This window comes from Gekko japonicus, unplaced genomic scaffold (genome assembly GCF_001447785.1).
Source record: "Gekko japonicus isolate JY-2015 unplaced genomic scaffold, Gekko_japonicus_V1.1 scaffold42, whole genome shotgun sequence".
NCBI classification, from domain to species: Eukaryota; Metazoa; Chordata; class Lepidosauria; order Squamata; family Gekkonidae; genus Gekko; species Gekko japonicus.
The window spans coordinates 2,244,703-2,264,964 of NW_015165831.1; the positions used below are offsets into that span (position 1 = coordinate 2,244,703).

At 45.1% G+C, this 20,262-nt stretch overlaps 1 protein-coding gene across 1 annotated transcript in view; it reads left to right on the forward strand.

The window, feature by feature from the left end:
- PIAS3 (protein inhibitor of activated STAT 3) overlaps nt 1-20,262 on the forward strand; it is a 53,110-nt gene that overhangs the window by 510 nt on the left and 32,338 nt on the right. Inside the window, exon 2 of the mRNA XM_015410804.1 lies at nt 15,046-15,511. Coding sequence (XP_015266290.1) covers nt 15,046-15,511 — 466 coding nt within the window. The remainder of the gene's footprint in view (nt 1-15,045; nt 15,512-20,262) is intronic.

Below are 20,262 nucleotides of genomic sequence, written 5' to 3' on the forward strand. Positions count from 1 at the left end.
CGGGGGGGGGGGGGGGCTGGAGCGCAGTGTGGTGGTGAATGCGGGGTAAGGTTTGGAGTAGGACGCGCCGTAGGGGGCTGGAGAGGAAGCCCGTGCAGTGAAAAGAGATCTTTGGGTCGTGACAGGATAGTGAAAACGAGGAGGGAGGGCTGGAGTTGAATGGAGGGGGGGGGGACTGGGCCCCTGGTAGGGAGTCGCCATGGGTAGATGAGGGGGGACCTTGCGTGTTCAAACGACGTTGGGTGTGTGTAGTGGGGAGAGGGCTGGACCCCAAAGGGGTGAGATGGTGGGGCAGTGGAAGGGGAAATCAGAAGCGAAAGGCACGTGTATTTATGGGAGGGGGCGCAAAACTGACAACAGGTGGGGCACAGAGTTGAGGGCGACAGTCCTGCCTGCAGGATTGGGATAAGAGAGAGGGGTGAAAGGTTGTGCAGGAACAAGACATCTGGAGGGGGGATAATGAGGAAGAGAAAGGATGTGGATGTGGAGAGATAAGAACCATGGGGAGGGATGTGGGGAGCTTTTGTAGTAAGAAAAGATAAGGGAGGTTCATGGGATCATGACATGAGATTTGGAACTTGAAGAGTAGTGGTGAGTGGAGTTAAAAGTACTGCACAGGGAAGTTTCATCAGAAGAGAAGAGGGAGAAGGACCTGAGTGTTGTGAGAAAGGAGCCATAGGGAGGTGGAGGGAAAGGGAGAGCGCAGGTGGGAGATGAGAAGCCTGGTGTGGTATTTCGGATCCAAGGAGTTTGACGTTGTATTATGCAGGTTTTTTGGTCGTGGGGAGGGAGAAATGTGGAGAGAGGAAGGAAAGCTTTGGGCTCCTGGTATGGGATATTTATTTATGAAGCAGAGGGGGGTGTTTTGGGAGAGCTTGGTAATGAAGCTGACTTGGAAAACTGAAGGGGGGGCGGATAAGGTTTTCTGGGGAGTGATCATGGGGTTAATTAGAGCTGTACTGAAAAGATGTGACAGAAGGAAGGTGGTGTAGTTTATTGAGAGGCAGAAGTATGCCCAGGACATCTTGTGAATGCTTGCTTCACCCCCGGAATGTGGAAAATAATTATGGAGTGACTCTGAGCATATGCAAAGTGTCTTTCCCCAGAACCTCAGTCTGCATATGTCTGCATGATAGGAAGTGTAATTTACGGCAGGCTGGAGCCCCAAGTCATTTGCTTTGTGGGAGGAAGGGGAGGGGGCAGATGACAGCCCTGAGTCATGATATGGCGTGTCATATAATCACGTGGCTGGAGGATTTGTGGTGGGGCTGATCTCCTTCTGTATATATTTTTTTTCTTTTTCTCTTTCCCATCTTTAGGATTCAGAGTGTAACCAACATTGTCCAACATCAGACCCTGGAATATGCATTTGTCCCTGGTAACTAATGAATTCCAAAAAGAATTTGGGTCCTTGGCTGGTGTGTTTAATATATTCCCCCCCACAGGTTCCTAGCTAGCTCTTGAGTGTTACCCACACCGGTTGGAAATGCCGTTACAGTAATTACAGTGTAGACTGAGGACCCTTCGCATTGCATTGGAGTGATTTCCCCAATCTTATTTTAGTAAACTTGCTTTGGATTTTTGTTTTTTTGGGATGATCACCTCTTAATGCAACCAAGTGTCAAGAATGCTGGCCTATCCAGAGTTTAGAAAATTGTGGAACCCCCTTTTAAGAAATTATTTATGCAGTTAGCATAGATTTACAAAATGTACTATTTTCATTAGAACAGACTAAAAAAAGTGGCCTTTGATGTCGGAGAATGCCGATATCCTAACTGCTCAGGAGGAAACTGGCCATCTTAGAACGTTGACAAACTGTGAAGCTTTCTTGGTTGGGAAAAATCTCATGTAGGGCCTCTGGCCAGACATTTTGGCCTGTAATGTTTGGCAAGGGAGCTTTGCACATCACGAGCTTTCATTTTTTGACTAGGAGGCAAGCTATGCACTTGTTCACACTTACAAGCTTGTTGCTTTATGCTACTTAGGCTGTTAAAGCTGGAGCCCTGGTACCCAAGCAGCAGATGAGGTAGTAAAAACAGTGTAGCCTTTGGGAGGGCGGTATAGAAATCTAATAAATAAATAAAATAAAAAACAGTTTTTGGATTGTGCACCTTGAATGCTTCCCTGGGAAGGGGGAGAATTCCTGCATCTAGATAACGAATGCAGAGGGCAAAAGAATACTGGCCTAACTAAGGTGTGATTGACAGTTGGCTGGTCAATGTCGCCTGCTGATTATTGTTTAACCACAGTCAAATTTTGCAAATAATTCTTTAAAAAAGCCAAATATTTTCTGAAACCAAGAGTGCCTCTATAATAGGTGGCAGCTTACCCTTTTATTTCATTATGGTGTCAGCAGGAGTGCCGTGCAGCATTCCGAGGCAAGTCTAGCAAAGTTTCTCCTGCTGGCTAAGAGCTGCAGGCATTTCCAAGCAGGAAGAATTATCCTGCTGTCTTTTAAAATGGCTTTTAAAAAGTAATTCCTATTGTTTTGTTTTATTCCTATGTTAATTTCATATTTTTGTTTAGTTTTTTAACTGTAGGCTGACTCTGGTATTCCTTGAGAAACTGCAAAGGGAAGATCGGTTAGATGAATAGCTCACATGTATAGAATCCTTACCTAACATTGTTAAGTTATGAGTCATTACAATTTTCTTGTTTGGCAACAAGTTAACTCATTTGTTCTTTGTAATTAATGTAAGTATCAAAGGTGTTGATTATTAACGTGTCTTTTTTGTTCTAATGAAGTTAATGCCTTAAAAATATTTGGGCAGGAAATTGATCATATTTTTTTTTTTAACCAGACAAACTGTAAGTTTTAGACTTGACCATTTCCCCAGTATGACAGCTTTTGTGATGTGTAGGGATCCCCACCCCCCCAAAAAAAATCCTGTTGGGGAAATGGTTAGGCCAGAACTGTTCTCCCTGGTGCGCTAGCTTTCTAACTGCAGGGACTCAGAGGGTTGGGGGGGGGTTGGTGGTTTGACTCTGTTGTTGTTGTTTTTGCTTGGGAAGTATTTAATCTTATGGTTCCTCTCACCCGAAGAACAGTTTTGTTTATGGATCTTATGTCGTGTGTTTTAACTTTTGTTCGCAAAGCAGTGTAGACAAATTAACTCATTTCAATTAAGACAAGAAGTCTGGGATGTTTTTAAAAAGCCAAGAACCAAAAAGCTGTACAACAGGAGGAGAAAAAGCAGACTTCCAGAAGCACAATGGAGGAGGGCTTGTCTTAGCTTTTCTCTCTGCATCAGTATTTTGAAAACAAGCAAACATCCTTTGGAAGAACATAGCAGAGTTCTGGAGCTTCAGCAGAAAAGAGTACATGACACTGCCCTTCTCCCAAGTCAAGCTTATACCTTCTCTTGCTTCGACTGGCCATAGCTGTTAAGCGTCTCAGGAGGAGAAAGCGGTTTCCCATACCTGAGACCCTTGAACTAAAAATGCCCGAGGTGCGGTTTTTTTGTTTTTGTATATGGCATCTCTCCGAAAGCTTTGCTGTTTGTGGAAATGAGCTTGGTCTGTGCAAAATCTGAATCAAGACCTTCATTGGCAAGTGTCCCACCTTGGGGAGGGAGGATAAATCCCTGGTAGGATGGTTATCACTGAGGCTCAGTTCCAATAGGCTAAAGCTGCTGCCTTAAATTGGGCTCAGAGACAGACTGGGAGCTGGTGTAGCTATAGTACGATAAACATGTTGAAATCTATCTCTGCCGCCTTCTGCCTGGTATTCAGAACCAGTTGGCATTTCTGAGTAGCCTTTGTCTTACCCTCTCCACTTGCTTTTTCATATGGACTGAGTCCAGCTTGCAGTATCGGTGTGCTACAGAAAAGGTTCCCCCCACCACCACATACATGCCTGTGGACATTTCTGCAAGGTAGTGAGGGCTTGGAACTGGCAATTTTAGCTATAGTTGTGCCAGGTTTGACTGTTGAGATACTGCAATACATTGTAGCTTGGAATGAACAAATTCTTAAAGCGTGGTACGGACATCTCACTCCCCCCTCCCCGCTATTGAATCTGTGCCACAGTGTGGAATTTGAAGGGCAAAATGTGATTTGTTGAACAACTGACACTAGCTTGCTCAAACAAGTGAGCCAAGCTGTAACTCCAATGTATTTACTAACATTCTGTGTAGGAGTTGGTCTAGGGAGCTCCAAAATCAGTTGCTCTCTGCATACCAAAATAAAACAATACTGCAGAGATGCCGTGAGCTTCTTTCTGTGTGGGTGGGTAATTTCTGCATGTCTCATAAAATTATAGGGTTTCTTTCTTTCCCTCCCACAGAAGCAGACCTAAAATGTGTGTCCCCAGAAGAGATGCAGAGATGTAATAGGCAGCCTCATTTCAATGAATGGGTTCTTTGGGCACCCCTGGAAGTCTAATTATTTCTTGCAGTCTTGGGATGTAGGTAACTATGAGGCCTGGAACGGGTCCCAGAGATCTGGGGGTTCAAATGCCGTTGTGTCCCCACTCTGTTGTTCTGTGCCATTTCTGCTAAACCCAAGCTTGTCTCTGGATTAACTTTGAAGTAATATTGAAAATGTACCTAAGTTATTTAAAAAAGAGGTAGGTGGGGAGAGAACCCTTACTGTGGAAAACTCCTCCCGAATCTGTGTGCAGCCTCACTTAGCTTGGTGCGGCAAATCGCCAGGTCTTTTGGAATGGAGAAGTTTTGGCAGAAGGTGCACGGGCCTTGGCGTTCTCGTCCCTCTGTTTAAAAGCTGAAGCTTTTCTCTCTCCCTCCCTCACTTCCTCCACCCGCCCCAGCAATTTTTTCTGCCGATTCCCCCTTTGCAAATAAATTCTAAACCAGGAAATTCTCCTTTGAGGAGTGTAATTTCTCAGCACGCCTGGTATGTGTGTGTGCATGCTGCCTTCTCAAAGACAGATTTAGCCCACCCAGGAGGCCCCAAACATTTGCCCAGCTGGCTGCCTCCCTGGCTTTCTTTAACCTCTTTCCTTTTTCTTTCTTTGAAGTCTGAAAGCTGTCTTGCAGCAAACCAAATTCCCTCTTGTCTCTGTGCTCCTACCCTCATCTACTCCTTTCTCCCCCCCCCAAACTGTTCTTACTTTGGTGGCTTAGGCGTCCTGCCTTGCCTTGAGGAGGTCTGGCTAGTGGGCAGAGATGGCTAGGAAAGTGTGTTCATCTGGCAAGAGAAGTGGGGATTTTATTTGAATTTATGTTCATGGATTCATTTTTCATGACCTTCACTCAACAGTGGCAGACTGCGGTCTGGCTCTAGGAATGAAGGGTCTTCTGCAGTTTAAAATAAATGTGCCTCAAGGAGACTGCAGACAGACAAGATAACAGAACTGGGAACCAAAGTAAATAACAGAGATGAAGCAAATCATATATATGCATGTAATTATATACACATACGACTTGGGTCCCCCTCCCCGCAGCATTACACTGCTCTCAGGATTTCCAGGCGTTCAAAATGTTTTGTCAAGGAGAAGGGGAGTGAAAGAGAAGAATTCAGAGTTATATTGACACGGGAGGAAACAATGAACTGCTGCTTTTGCTTCTCCACTTTTCTAGCTAACTTCCAGCTTGTGAGTATGCCCCTGTTTGCTTTCATTGTTGTCCTCATAGCCATGAGGCCAGTCTGTCACATTTCTATCTCACCCTTCCTCTAAGGAGCTCAAGGTAATATACATAGTGCTTTCCTCCATTTAATCTTTGCATCAATTCTGTGAGGTAGGTTAGGCTGACTGGCCGGCCCAGAGTCATCCTCATGAGTTTTATGGCTCAGTTCACTGTGTTCGTATTTCAAAACTGTTAGAAGCCAATTTCTCTGCAAAACTAGAGGGAAAAGCCAGTTTGACGTAGTGCTTAAGTGTGCGGACTCTAATCTGGGAGAACTGGGTTTGATTCCCCACTCCTCCACTTGCACCTGCTGGATGACCTTAGGCCGCGCAGGGCTCTTTTTGTAGCAGGAGCTCCTTTGCATATTAGGCCACACACCCCTAATGTAGCCAATCCTCCATGAGCTTACAGAGCTCTTCTTACAGGGGCTACTGTAAGGTCTTGGAGGATTGGCTACATCAGGGGTGTGTGGCCTATGGTCAGGTTTTTAGCCGACTGGGCTCCTGAGGTATGTTTTTCCTGTCATCCTGCTATGAAACAGACAATGCTTAGAAGCTCAGCTTATACGCACACTCCAAGCCATAGTTCTGTCAGAGCTGTTCTTGAAAAAGCGCAGTTTCTGTCAAGAGCTCTCTCAGCCCCACCTACCTTACAGGGTGTCTGTTGTGGGGAGGGGAAGGGAAAGGAGTTTGTAAGCCGCTCTGAGACTCCTTTGGGTAGTGAAGGGCGGGGTATAAATCCAATCTCTTCTTCTTCTTATCCTGTCACTGAAATGGTCAGGTTTTTAGCCGACTGGGCTCCTGTCATCCTGCTATGAAACTGACAATGCTTAGAAGCTCAGCTTATACGCGCACACTGCTGGAAATGTGAATCATAAGCATTTTGATGGAGCTTCTTGCCATGGTGTGTGAGAAGAATGCCGTTTCTGATGCTGCACGGTGGAAGCTGTAATCGGAGAGACTGTGGGCACCGAGGCAACCCGCAGCCTGGCTATCAGGATGGGGTGTTGGTTGCCAGAGCTGGCGGGCCGTTGCTCTGGCAAGAACTCCCAGTTGTCTGCCAAGGAAGTTTCAAGGCCTCTGCTCAGAAAGAGACACAGATTTCATGCTGCAGTCCCCCCCCTTTTGTTTGCTAAAATGACTCGTTTTTAATCTTCAGGCTTTGTTTAGAAAGCTTTTTACCAATTTTTAAGAAATGCTTGAAGTACTGAACAAGAATTTTTTTAAAGGAGATGAAATTGTACACATAGTGACAGTTAGCCAGCCATTTTTTTAAAAAATAACCAGATCTCCCATACATATGGAAAATGGTTTTGCTTAAAAAAAAAAAAAAAAGCACCTGAATGTGTATGGGAAGGAAGCATGGTGGGTGTCCCTGTCAGAGGCTGGCCTGTTTACTGAGGCACCCCCACTGGGAAAATCTAGAAAATGGTAGTTAACTTTGCACAGATTTTTATCTCTTTACATTGCTCTTCACATTTGCCCTCACAGCAGCCTTGAGAGCTGATATAATGGGGCTTGGACACACATGGAGCTGCCTTATACTGAATTGGACCATTTGTCCATCAAAGTCAGTATTGTCTCCTCAGACTGACCATGGGTCTCAGGTGGAGGTCTTTCACATGCTCTCCTACTTGGTCCTTTTAACCGGAGATGCTGGGGACTGAACCTGGGACCTTCTGCTTACCAAGCAGATGCTCTACCACAGAAACCCCCCCTCCCCTTGAATACTTTCTGTTAAGTGGAGCAGAATTCCCTCATGCACCTACCCTACTGTAGGTTAAAATGCCCATCAGAAGGCCAGTCTTAAGTGACAAGTGACCCTCAAGAACAGCATGTGGGGAGACTTGGAGGGCTGCAGTGGGATTGGTGAAAATTCCCCTCTAGCCCATGGAGAAAATCTGGATTCAAATCTTCCCTCACTCATGAAGCTTGTGGGTGACCTTGGCCCGGTTGTGTGCTCTCTGCCTAATTATCTCACAGGCTCCTTGGGAGGGTGGAATGGTGTGGGAGGGATGCTCTTTGGAGGAAGAGTGAGATAAAACTGTTACAGAGCAGGGGTCCTGTGCAAATGGATGAATCCCAAACTGGTAAGATGAGAGGACATGGATCAGGTGACCAGAATGAACTATAAGGGGCCCCCCAGTGAGTCATGGGCAGAGACAGAACTTGAATCTCTCTCCTGGCTGCCTTGAACCATGTGGAAAGGCAGTGTTGTATAAATGTTTTAAGAAATCATTGGCCAAACCAGTCAAGATCTCTCAACTGGTGGCAAAATAAAACCCTCTTATTCATTGCTTGCCGTTCACCAAAAATGAATGTGTTGCTTGAGCTTTGGTCAGAAAGAAAAGTGTCAGGCTGAGGAGGCATTTGAGAAGAATTAAGTGGAGGGAATACAGGAAAGGAGTTAAGTGGGCAAGAGCAGAAGCCCCACCTCTTTTCCTCCATTGCGATTAGTCTGCATAGATTGTTGGTCTAGTTCCAGTTTTTATTTTAGGAGTCCATGAGGACTGGAAACCAAGTTCAGACAAATGGCTCAGTTTCCCCTCAAGGCTCAGGTGTCAGTTTTCCCTTCCTTTCAGACAAAGCTATGGTTAGTACGAGTCTCCTAACTGTTGTTTGCAAACCTAGTCCCAACAGTGGTTTCAAATCATAGCTTGGAAGGTCACGCTAACCATAGTTTGGCCCATTTGGACGCTACAGAAAATTCAGCGCTGGGGTGGGGTGGGGAGAAGTTTGGGAGTCTTTGACACGTTCCTGGTCATCCAAACTGCAAATGAGCCAGTGTTGGGGGCATAAGCATTATAAATAATGTGGTATCAGGAACGCATCTGCTGTGTGGATTTTTATTTTAATCGAAGCCAGGCTCTTGGTGGTACACATGCCATCTGGAGAGAAAGCGAGAGCTATAAAGTGGCACCCGCTTCAAAATGTTCAGCTGTTACTTGGGCATGCCAGACCTTGCATTACTCTAGCTCAGCACTGGGTTGGGGAGTGGATCCAAAAGCAGAAGGGTGGGCAGCTGTATGCCAGTCCTGCTGGGGCCCTGGCAGGATAGGGGCTTGCTGCCCATCGCCAGCGTCATTCCTTCTCCCTCCAAAGGGAAATGGGTAAGCAGAAACATACTGAACTGACTAGTTGGCTTCAGACAGGTGCACATATGACCCTGGTTTTCAGAAATGGAGACTCACATGCATGATTGTCCTCTCCCCAGGGTTGCCAGCTCCAAGTTGGGAAATACGTGGGGATTTGGACGTGGATCCTGAGGAGGGTGGGGTTTGAGGGGGAGGGACCTCAGTGGGGTATGGTGCTGTAGAATTCTACCATCCAAGGCAGTCATTTTCTCCAGGGCAATTGATCTCCAGGGCCCAGGCCTTGACCACCATTAAGAGAGGTCTTAATCTTGGTTAAGGCTCTGCAAGTGATGGAGCTAACAAGTTGGCACACATCCCTGTGCCTGCAAGTCTCTATATGCCAAGATAATGGGGTTTTTTTGTGTGTAAAAATTGTCGGTGCTAATTGGCAGGAGGGAACTTTGCTTAACCCTCTCATGCCTGGCGATTTCCCCTTGAAGCAGAATTCTGTTTCTTCAGATCATTTGCTTTTTAATTTCCTTGGCTGTCCAAATAAAATATTAGTTTCTTAATGTACCAGGATGGTTTATTGTTATAATAGTAATAACGTTTTTGGGGCGGGGGGAGACGCAGAAAATGTTTTTATTCAGAAGGGAAAGCAAATCCCTGTGGGCTTCCTTGTGGAATTTCCCCTGGAGCCTCTGCCTTCATATTTCTTTCATATGATGCTGACTGATGGGGGGGCAATCTGAGCTTACAGCTGTGCAGTTTTAAATGTGCACATCTAATTACAGAACTTGTAGGCGGTTTTTGAGTGGGTTTTTTAAAGCTGGTTTTGAGCTTTTTTTTAAAGCTTGTGTGATGAGGCTGTAAAGCACTGCTTAGGTGGCTTTTTAAAGAAAATTGGGCAACTGATAATGTTCAAGTTAATGTCTAGTTTCCCCAACATAAAATTAGGGGAACAGGGAGACCCAGGTTGGAATCCCCACTCTGCTGTGGAAGCTCTCTAGGTCGGGGGTGTCGAACTCATTTGTTATGAGGGCTGGATTTGACATAAATGAGACCTTGTTGGGCCAGGCCATGTGTGTCATAAAATGTAATGCCAGGTAGTGGAGATATAAACTTTATAAAGGACACAAACACAAAGGTTTTTTTTTTACTTAAAATAAAAACATGCCTAAAACATTAGCACTCTATATTTTGTTTATTTAGCAGTGTCTGATAACTGACACCTCTTGCTCTGAATTATTGCATCGAAATGTCTGTGCTGTTGCAATCTTGAGTATGCTGTTCAGGTGTGTATCTTTAAGCTGCAAACCTATGATGATGCAGCAGCAGCGGAACTGGAAGAAGCAGCAGAAGACAGCCAGTTCCACTGCGGTCCTGAAAGAAGCCCTCTGGGGGGTGTGATCCGGCCCCCGGGCCATATGTTTGAGGCCCCTGCTCTAGGTGACCCTGAGCCAGGTACTCTCGGCCTAATCTACCTCACAGGGCTGTTGTGAGGATAACGTGAAGGAGGCAAGAATGCTATTATAAGATGCTCCTGGGGCCCTGTGGGGTCTCGGCCTAATCTACACAGAGATAGATAGATAGATAGATAGATAGATAAAGTTTTACATCCAGAAAGGTTTACCACTGAAGTGTGAAAGAACAGGGATTATTCAGTGAGGGCACCTCATCCTTGATTTCTGCATAAGTCTCTGTTTTGATTAGAGGAGGGGGCATGCTTGGTGCAGTATTTTGTGCAGAGCCACAACAGGCACACCCTTCTGAAAGCACCTAATTATGGTCCCATTTCTGCAGTTCTGTAATTATACCACCATTGTGTGGTTTTATTGAGTTGCTTATGTATTGAACTGTAATTCCGAGCACCTTATCTGTGGGCTTAGCAGGGGGGTAGGAATCTCTTGAACTATCTAAAAGAAGCCCTGCTTGATCAGAAGGCCCATGAAGCCCATCATCTCATTTCCCGCAGTAGCTGACCAGGTGCCTCGGGGGGCAGACAGAAGGCAGCAGCCCTCCTGCCACCCCTCTGCTGTCCCCTCAGGAACTGGTATTCAGGCACCCTGATGTTTTGGCTGATGCCTGTTGATAGATTTACCCTCAGATAGTCACATTGCAGTCGATCAGCAGGTGGGGCAGAATTGGCCGTCCCTTGTGGAGGGTGATTAGAAGAAGGAGCAGTAAAGCTTACAGAGATGCAGCAGGAACGGGGGAGGCAAACTGGGCGAAAGACTTTTCAAGACTGGGTTTTACTTATTCAAAATGCTGTCTAGAAATGTGTTGTATGAAGCCTTTTTTAAAATGTAGGACAGTCAACAGCAGAACTTCCTGTGTATTCTGTAGGTATCTCCCAGTGCAATCCTAAACAGATCCACGTGGGCAGCTGTGTTAGTCTGAAGCAGTAGAACAAATTTTGAGTCCAGTGGCACGTTTTAGACCAATAGAAGTTTATCCAAGGTATGAAGTTTTGTGTCCGTGCACACGTCCTCAGGAGGAAGTGTGCGTACACACAGAAGCTCATACCTTGAATATACTTCCATGTGGGCAGCTGTGTTGGTCTGAAGCAGTAGAACACATTTTGAGTCCAGTGGCACGTTTTAGACCAATAGAAGTTTATCCAAGGTATGAAGTTTTGTGTCCGTGCACACGTCCTCAGGAGGAAGTGTGCGTACACACAGAAGCTCATACCTTGAATAAACCTCTTGGTGGTCTAAAACCTCCCACTGGACTCAAAATTTGTTCTAATCCTAAACAGAGTTGCACCCTTCTAAGCCCATGAATGTCAATCAACTTATGATCATAGATGCATTTAAGCACCTAGGAAGGAGCAGACAGGATTTTCTTTGCTTGAGGTTCATTGCTTGTCTTCAGTGGACTTTCAGTTAGTTGGACGGAGTGACTAGAATCAAAGTACCCTGTATCTGCTCTCATCTTGACCCTGGCCCCTTGTGATCAGTCAGCCTTTCCCCCTCTTCTCAAAAGACTGAATGACAGATAACCTGGCTACAAAAAACCCATCAGTTTCTTGCCCTGCTTTCCTGGAGGATGGGAAAGCGGAGGGGGGTGGTGTCACAAAAGGTCTGTAACACCTTTGAGAAGAAAACCTCATACTGTAAAAGCTACAATCTGTGTGCTTCAGGTAGCCTAGGGTACAGTCGGGATGTAGTGGTTAGGATCTGGGAGAATGAGTCTGCTATGGAAGTCCACTGGGGACCTTGGGCCACTCACTCTCAGCCTAACCTACCTCACAGGGTGGTTGTTGTGAGCGGAAAAAATGGAAGAGAATTATATTGTAAGCTGCTTTGGGACCTTGTTGGGGAAAGGAGTTGGGGTGTAACTATCTAAATACAACGAAATAGCTCTCTTGCTTTCTACCACAGGGTATATTTACAGTTTTGTTTGAACAAAATTAAGGCATTTATACTTTTAAATTTCATCACTATACCAAGTAAGACAGTTTTCTGTGCTTCATATGAACAAATCAGTTAATGGTTTTAAAAGTCCTTAGCAAAGTATAGGTTATTCAGATTGTCTCAAATTTTCTATTTTTTTTCCGGGGGGGGGAAAGCACAGATTCCCCCCCCCCCCGAAAGTTTACATTTCCAGGTGTAGTAAGCCTCCGCTTCTGTGGATGTTGTATTGGGGTCACCATAAGCTATTTCTTGCAGCATGCAGCTTGGGGAATAGCTGGTTTAACTATTTTGTTCCAAGTACCTTTGAAAATAACTTCCATTGGTTTGGTAATCATTCTCAGGGCTCTTTTTGTAGCAGGAACTCCTTTGCATATTAGGTGCCACACCCCTAATGTAGCCAATCCTCCAAGAGCTTACAGAGCTCTTATTACAGGGGCTACTGTAAGCTCTTGGAGGATCGGCTAACAGGCCAAGTCCGAAGATGGTCTTGCGTCAGGTCCCTTCCGTGATCCTCACGGTTACCTCTTGGCTCTGCCTCACATCACGCAGTTCCACCCTTGAGCAGTGAGGCCCTACCCGTTTCTTCTCAGGATCCTTTCCCCTGAACCTCTGAGGACCTTGCTATCTTAGGCGTGAGCCTCCCCTGCACCCAGCCTTGCAGTCTGAAATGGTACCACCAAGAACAGGGTTACCAAATCCAGTGAAATCTAGGCCTTAAACTCAGTAGCGTGTGTCCCACAAGCAGCAGTGTCAGATTCCAAGAATGACATCACAACAATGAAGGGCATGAGGGCGGAACATTCACATTCCAAATTTATGGTGGTGGTCTTGCCTCTAATATACATAAGAAAAAAAGGAAATGTTTTTTCCCCCCCCCCCCCCCCCCCGTTTGTAAAAATTAAAAAAATATATATATGAAAAAGAAGAAGAGCCCTGCTGGATCAGACCAGTGGTCCAGCATCCTGTGTCACTCTCACGCCAGTCACCACCTGGGTTGGGAGATTCCTGGAGATTTTGGGGGTGGAGCCTGGAGAGGGCGGGGTTTCACTGTATCGAAGTTGGCTGCCCTTACAAATGAGTAAAATATGACTAGGATCAAGCCACACAGGAAGGCTTTCTTATCTGGGCTTCTGTAATAGGTAAGGTTCAGCATCATCACACAGAAACAGGAAACAAAATCCCTTGTACTTTAGGTCAGCTGTTACAGATTAGTGAGTGAGAGAATAAGCTGTTATCCGAGAACTCTGTTTCTTGTTGCGGTTCGTTCCGTGGACTTAGGCAAGCCACTGTCTCTCAATTCCGGGCCAGAATGTTTTTATTCACCCCGGGCTTTTAGCTGAATTTTTATCCCCTTCCTTGTTCTCTCTCCCCCACCCTTTTCTCATATGTTCTTGCTTTTATGCTGATTTATATTGATTGTTACATATAAAAGTTTAAACTATTATTCATTCATTTTTGTTCAACCATGTCAAACAGTCTTTTGAAGAGGCCAGGATAGGTAAATTTGAAAACTGTGTTTCATTATTTTGTCTGATATCCTGCTTCCCCTCCAGCGAGGTCCTAAGCAACTTATCCCATCATTTTCCCTTCCTCCACCCTGGTCCTCACAACCACAACCCTCTGAGGTAGGTTAGGCTGAGAGATTGTGATGGGCCTGTGGTCACTTACCAACCTTGCATGGCAGAGCAGGATTCAAACCCAGCTGTCCCAGGTCCTAGTCTGCCACTCGCACAACTGTGCCGTACTGGCTTCAAAAATAGTTTCAGGTTATATTTTCTTAAAAGTGTTTTTCTTTCCATTTATCCCAGTATTCCCATATGCAGAAACCCAATCAACTCCCTTTCTCTACAGTTTCCTCTAGAGATGTATCCTCAGTCTGACCCTGCCAGAGCTCAGTCCATGGGAATCTGCTCATGTCCTGGAGTGCCATTAGCCTATCACTGAAGTTCTGAGGACTAGCAACCCATTTTGTGAGCAATGAAAGTGAATGAGCTTAGTGTCCGTCTGTTTCATTGGGTGACCCTTCAGTTTTCAGTGTTTTGAGTGAGGGGGAGAAAATTCTTTGCATCATTCATAAGACCTCTATCAAACTTTTAACATTTTATTTTTTAATTTAAGTCTGGCCCGCCTTTCTCATCGAGAAGGCAGATCACACGGTGTAAAACGATGAAGTCAGACAGTGCGAGAGATCTGATAGGCAACTCAGTGTACAACTAGGATTTCGAGAGCCAGTTTGGTGTAGTGGTTAAGTGTGCGGACTCTAATCTGGGAGAACCGGGTTTGACTCCCCACTCCTCCACCTGCACCTGCTGATGTGACCTTGGGTCAGTCACAAGCTCTGGCACAGCTGTCCTTGAAAAATAGCAGTTTGTGTCAGAGTTCTCTCAGCCCCACCCACCTCACAGGGTGTCTGTTGAGCCGCTCTGAGACTCCGAGTGAAGGGCGGGGTATAAATCCAATCTCTTCTTCTTCAAAAACTAGAAACAATGCAAAAAAAAGTGTCAGGCTTGGTACATCATATAATGCAGGAAGTGGGATTAACAAAAGTAGGAAACAGTGCAGTAAGAGCAGGATTATGATACAGTACACAAGTGATACATACCGCACACAGTGATGTAGGCTACAGTCCTGTTTTCCTTTGTAAAAATGCTTTTCTGAACCATTCCATTACATTATCAATCCCACTTCAGTCATCCCCCCCCCTTTTAAAGGCCCCAAACTCTCCAGCCTTCCCTGTTTGGAAACTTTCCCTCAAACTCTTAATCATGGAAGTGAAATGAGGATCTGAATTTTTGTGTTAATGAGTATGACTACAGAATGTTGATTCCCCAACTGATTGTCATGAAATGGTGATTTTCTGTGTGGGGTGGTGGGGCTGACAGAAACACTGCAGATGCCCTGGCCTTGGATTTGAGGGCCACCTCTCGAAATCCACAATTGTCTAACACTGTCCTCTTCCTCCTTTTAGCACATGGTTATGAGCTTTAGAGTGTCGGAGCTGCAGGTGCTTCTGGGTTTTGCGGGCAGAAACAAGAGCGGGCGGAAGCATGAGTTGCTCACCAAGGCCTTGCAGCTGCTGAAGTCCGGCTGCAGTCCAGCCGTTCAGATGAAAATCAAGGAGTTGTACCGGCGACGGTTCCCCCGGAAGATCTTGACCCCTTCTGACTTATCCATGCTCCACCTCCAGACAGGACAGCTGCCCTCAGCCACGGCTCTGACTCAGGGCGCCATGTGCCACTTGCCCTACAATAATGGATCGGTGACTTCCACTGTGCCGGCTGGTATATTGCCCCCGGTGCCTATGTTGGGACCCAAACACGAGACGGATGTTCCGCACTTGTCGCCCCCCATCCATCCGGTCCATCCTGATGTCAAAATGAGGCGGTTACCCTTCTATGATGTCTACGATGAACTCATCAAACCTACCACGTTAGGTATGTCTGTTAAACTCGTCGAAAAATCCATTCTCCCTTGCTGGCTTGTTCTTCCCTGCTGCCTATAGGTGGAAGTCTTGGCTTGATAGAGTCAGAAAGGAAGAGCTCTGTGTGACTCAGAAGTTTATTAGTCTCAGGAAAACATATTGGCTGGAACTGTTGGGAGGAGAATCAGTCAGTAATGCGGGACCAGAGAGTAGCAGCATTCTTTCAGATTTCAGAGGGGTAGGGAGACATTTCACGGGAGGAGATGAGGCCTGTAGCAAGGCTCTTGGAGATATTTGTTTTTTGGAGGGTGTGAAGGAATGCACTTGTGAGCCCTTGTTCTTTTGTGTTCCCGGGAAGTTGGAAAACCCTGCTCTTGGCAACACCACCTGTTTCCTTCTTTCTGTGGGGGGGTGTACAAAAAACAAACTGAGTAGTAACTACTGCCGCCAGAGTATCTCCTGCCTGATGGATTTACACATCCAGCACTCTACCTGTGTTGTCATTTAGAGTCTCCACCTAGTTGTGTCATCTCTTCCTTCACTCCTGCAAGCAAGTGCAGGGACAATTGATAGCAGTTTTGCAATTTTGAGCTGTCACGCTCAACGGTTGGCGTGTTTACTGGCTGCCGCTTCCCATTACCACACTTCAGATAGCAAGATTGCGTAGGTGTGGTGTGTTTACAGAGATACAGCAGAGCATTCAGGACATATGAAAGTTTAAGAAACAAAAATAGAACAACTATACACGGTCTATTCAAGCATGAGGCTGAGCAAGGATACAAAGAAAAAGGTGAAACCCTGCAGTCCTTTCACCCTGCATTTAGTGCTTAATCAGGGGAGACAAGTATTTCTTGAAGTTGCAGTAGTTTAAAGTTCAGCATTAACTTGATTCTCAAAGTTGGAACTTCTCCCCATTGTCCCTTGCCTTAATGGGCAAAATGGAGTCCCTAGGTAAAGACGTAGTCCAACATGGCTTCTCCCGCCTTGGTCAGGAGCCATAAGACCAGAGAGAGTTTTCTTTCCCATGTCCTGATAATTTATAATCTGCCCTTGGAGAATCTTTGTGGAGGTTTCCATACTGATCTTCCTCCCTGGAGAGGAATAGGTTACTTTAAGGGAAACAATGAAGTCTGGAATAGATATCAATACTTTTCCTAGGTATTGTTCAGTGTTTCGGACCATTACCATACTTCAGATAGCAAGATTGTGTAGGTGTGGTGTGTTTACAGAGATACAGCAGAGCATTCAGGACATAAGAAAGTTTAAGAAACAAAAATAGAACAACAATACACGGTCTATTCAAGCATGAGGCTGAGCAAGGATACAAAGAAAAAGGTGAAACCCTGTAGTCCTTTCACCCTGCATTTAGTGCTTAGCCTTAACAATGTTTAATCAGGGCAGACTAGTATTTCTTGAAGTTGCAGTAGTTTAAAGTTCAGCATTGATTCTCAGAGTTGGAACTTCTCCCCATTGTCCCTTGCCTTAATGGGCAAAATGGAGTCCCTAGGTAAAGACGTAGTCCAACATGGCCTCTCCCGCCTTGGTCAGGAGCCATAAGACCAGACAGAGTTTTCTTTCCCATGTCCTGAGAATTTATAATCTGCCCTTGGAGAATCTTTGTGGAGGTTTCCATACTGATCTTCCTCCCTGGAGAGGAATAGGTTACTTTCTAGATATTTGGCTGTCTGTTCCCTGAGGTGTGACATTCTAGCAAGGTGTGAGATGGCAAACCCTTTGTTGGTCCACTATTAGCATAACTAAGAGCTTGAGTGCTTTGTGTTTTGTATAATTCCTGGTACTTGTGTTCTGTGCCAGCTACAGATTTTCAGAGGGGCTCATGTGACATGGGTACAATGTAACCCAGTGGCTGAAACATCAGGGCAAATTCAAGGGTGGAGGGCATTTCTCCACAGAGGATTTTTGACGTGCCTCTCAGATGTAACTTCCAGGATAGCTTTAAAAAGATACTGTTAAAAATACTTTTGCAATTAATAGTCTGTAAAGGGTCAATACTAGAAAAGCAAAGAAATAAAATAAATAATATAGTAGTTGGCTGAGATCACTTAATTCAGGAGGATAATTTCAAGAAAAAACAAAGGGTGTGTGTGTGTGTCACAAACTGAATTATGCCTCCTAACCAGAAATGGGAAACAGTGGAGTCCCTTTAAGTGCCTGCCTTCTCCAAGCCACATGCCTCCGCTCACCTCCCCCCCACCCTTGCCACTGCAGCCAGTTTACCCTAACGGAGGCAGGTGTACCCGTCTACTTTTAGGCTAAACTGGCTGCAAGCCTTTTCAGCGACCTGTTTCTCTCTTTGGCTCCTGAAATGGTTGCCAGCCATTTAAACCTGGCAACCCAATGGGTCCACCTGTCAGCTTTTAGGTTTAAATGGCTGGCAGCCATTTAACCCGTCAATCTCGGGGGTGCCCGGCCATTGTTAGGTTAAACCGTCTGCAAGCCTTTTCAGCGATCCCTTTCACTCTCCCCCCACTTCCAAAACCAGCCCAATAAAACAGAGGTACTACTGGTAGAGGAAAGGTCTGACCAAAACTGGGATATCTGTCCAGGGTGGGGTTGTACTCTCCCTAAAAGAGCAGGTCCCTAGCTTGGGAATGCTACTGGACCCAGACCTGCTGTTGGATAAAAAGACAGGAGTGTTGGCCAGGGGTGCCTTTCACCAGCATCAGCTAGTGGGCTAGCTGTGACTGTTCCTGGGCAGGAAGGATATTGCCATGGTGGCATATGCCCTGCTAACATCTAGATTAGATTACTGCAATATGTTCTACATTGGGGCTCCCCTTGAAGACTGTCTGAAATTTACAGTTGGTACAGAATGCTGTGTCTTATTGGTCCAGTCTTGTTCTGTACCTGAAGGACCACCTTCTCCCCTATGAACCTGCCCATCTGCTCAGACCATCTTCAGAGGCCCTGCCTTGGGTGCCCCCACCAACTGAGGCTAGACTGGTGGCAGTCTGAGATAGGCAGCCTTCTTGATTGTGGTGCCAAAACTTTGGAACTCCCTCCCCAGGGAGATTAATTGATCTCCCTGTACTGTTTTCTTCCACCAGTAAGTGAAGAATTTTTGTTTGTTTAGCCTTCCCTCTCTAACTTTTATTAACCCTCTACTCTGTGAGTTTGTGTTTATATTTTATATGTTTATGTATTTATAGTGTGTTTTATTTAATTGTTAGAATCACAAGAGTTGGAAGGGGCCATACAGGCCATCTAGCCCAACCCCCTGCTCAATGCAGGATCAGCCTAGCATCCCTGACAAATGTTTGTCCAGCTGCTGCTTAAAGACTACCAGTGAGGGGGAGCTCACCAACTCCCTAGGCAGCTGGTTCCACTGTTGCACAACTCTTACGGTAAACAAGTTTTCCGTACTATCCAGCCGGTACCTTCCCACCCTTAATTTAAACCCATTATTGCGAGTCCTATATGTTGTAAGTATATATGTTTATATTTTAATTTTTTTAAATGTTTGAAATGTTTTAATGTTCACAGAACTGGGGACCCTGAATTGACTGGAAAGGTGGTTTAGAAATGTTTTTTTAAAATAAAAGTGCAGATTCTCACAGCCTGGACCTCTAGATGATTTGTACAGGTGTTATGCACTGTATTTGCAAGCCCACTTCCCAACCATTCTTTCTAATCACAGCCCCTGTTTTGTCAGTTTGGATGAGAGTGGGGGAAGCTTCCTTAACCCAGGCTCAGCATAATGTCTGAACTGAACCATTGTTTCATTGGTGGTGGTTCTTGGAGGCCTCGTGTGATGGATTGCTCAGAAAAGCAGGCTTTTTAAAAGGCTCGTGTCGGAGAGTCAGGGAGTTCAAGAGTTAATCTTCCCTGGAGAGAAGAGCTTATGTGATTGGCTGCTATACTCGCCCTCTGATTGGCCAACATCAACTGAGAGAGAAAATAAAACAGTTGATCTGGAAGGAAAAGATTCATTCACCTTTTGGTCTTTGTGTAAAATCTAATGTCTGGATCAGTAGCCAAAGGGTTTGGCTTCTGAGGGAAGAGATTTTGGGAGTCAGCGATGTCTGTCAGGGAATTGTCAGAAAAGTGCTTCTATCAAGAAAAGAATAAGGACCCCATTGTCTTAAATACATTAGAACTACTCTGAGGGAAAACTCAGATTCTCAGTCAAGAAAGCTACAGAACAGCTTTATACAGACAATGGATACAGGAGAAGAACTTGGCAGAAGGTCTGGATAGTTAGAGAGAACTCCTAGACAAGCCAAATAGTAAAAGGAGTTATTATTTATTAGGGACAAGAAGAATAACTTCCTGCCTGTGAAAGGAGTTGGGAAGAGAACCCTGGTCTGTGATAAATAGAGATGTGAAGGCCCGGAAAAAAAACGGAAAAATTCGGGGGAAAACCGGTTTTTTTCCTGAAGCCTTTTTTGTTTTTTTCCGAAAAATTGGAAAAAAGAAAAGAAAAAATTGATTATGGAACGTTTTATTTTAACATGATGAATAAAATATTTTAAGACAAGGTATTCAAATATTTTCCAAATCATTCCTAATATATATATATATAATGGTATCAGATTGATCTAATTTCTGTGCACTGACAAGCAAGTCCTAGGTTACAAACTGAACCCTCCAATGCAAGAACAAGATGCATTTCTTCCTTTAGGAGGTGCGATTGTCAGAAGAAAATAAAGTTTCAGTTTTGTTTTTGCATGTGGGTGGGTATTCTGTTTGAAATAATTGTTTGGATACACTATATTTTTAATATGCTAGTTGTGATACTTTCAT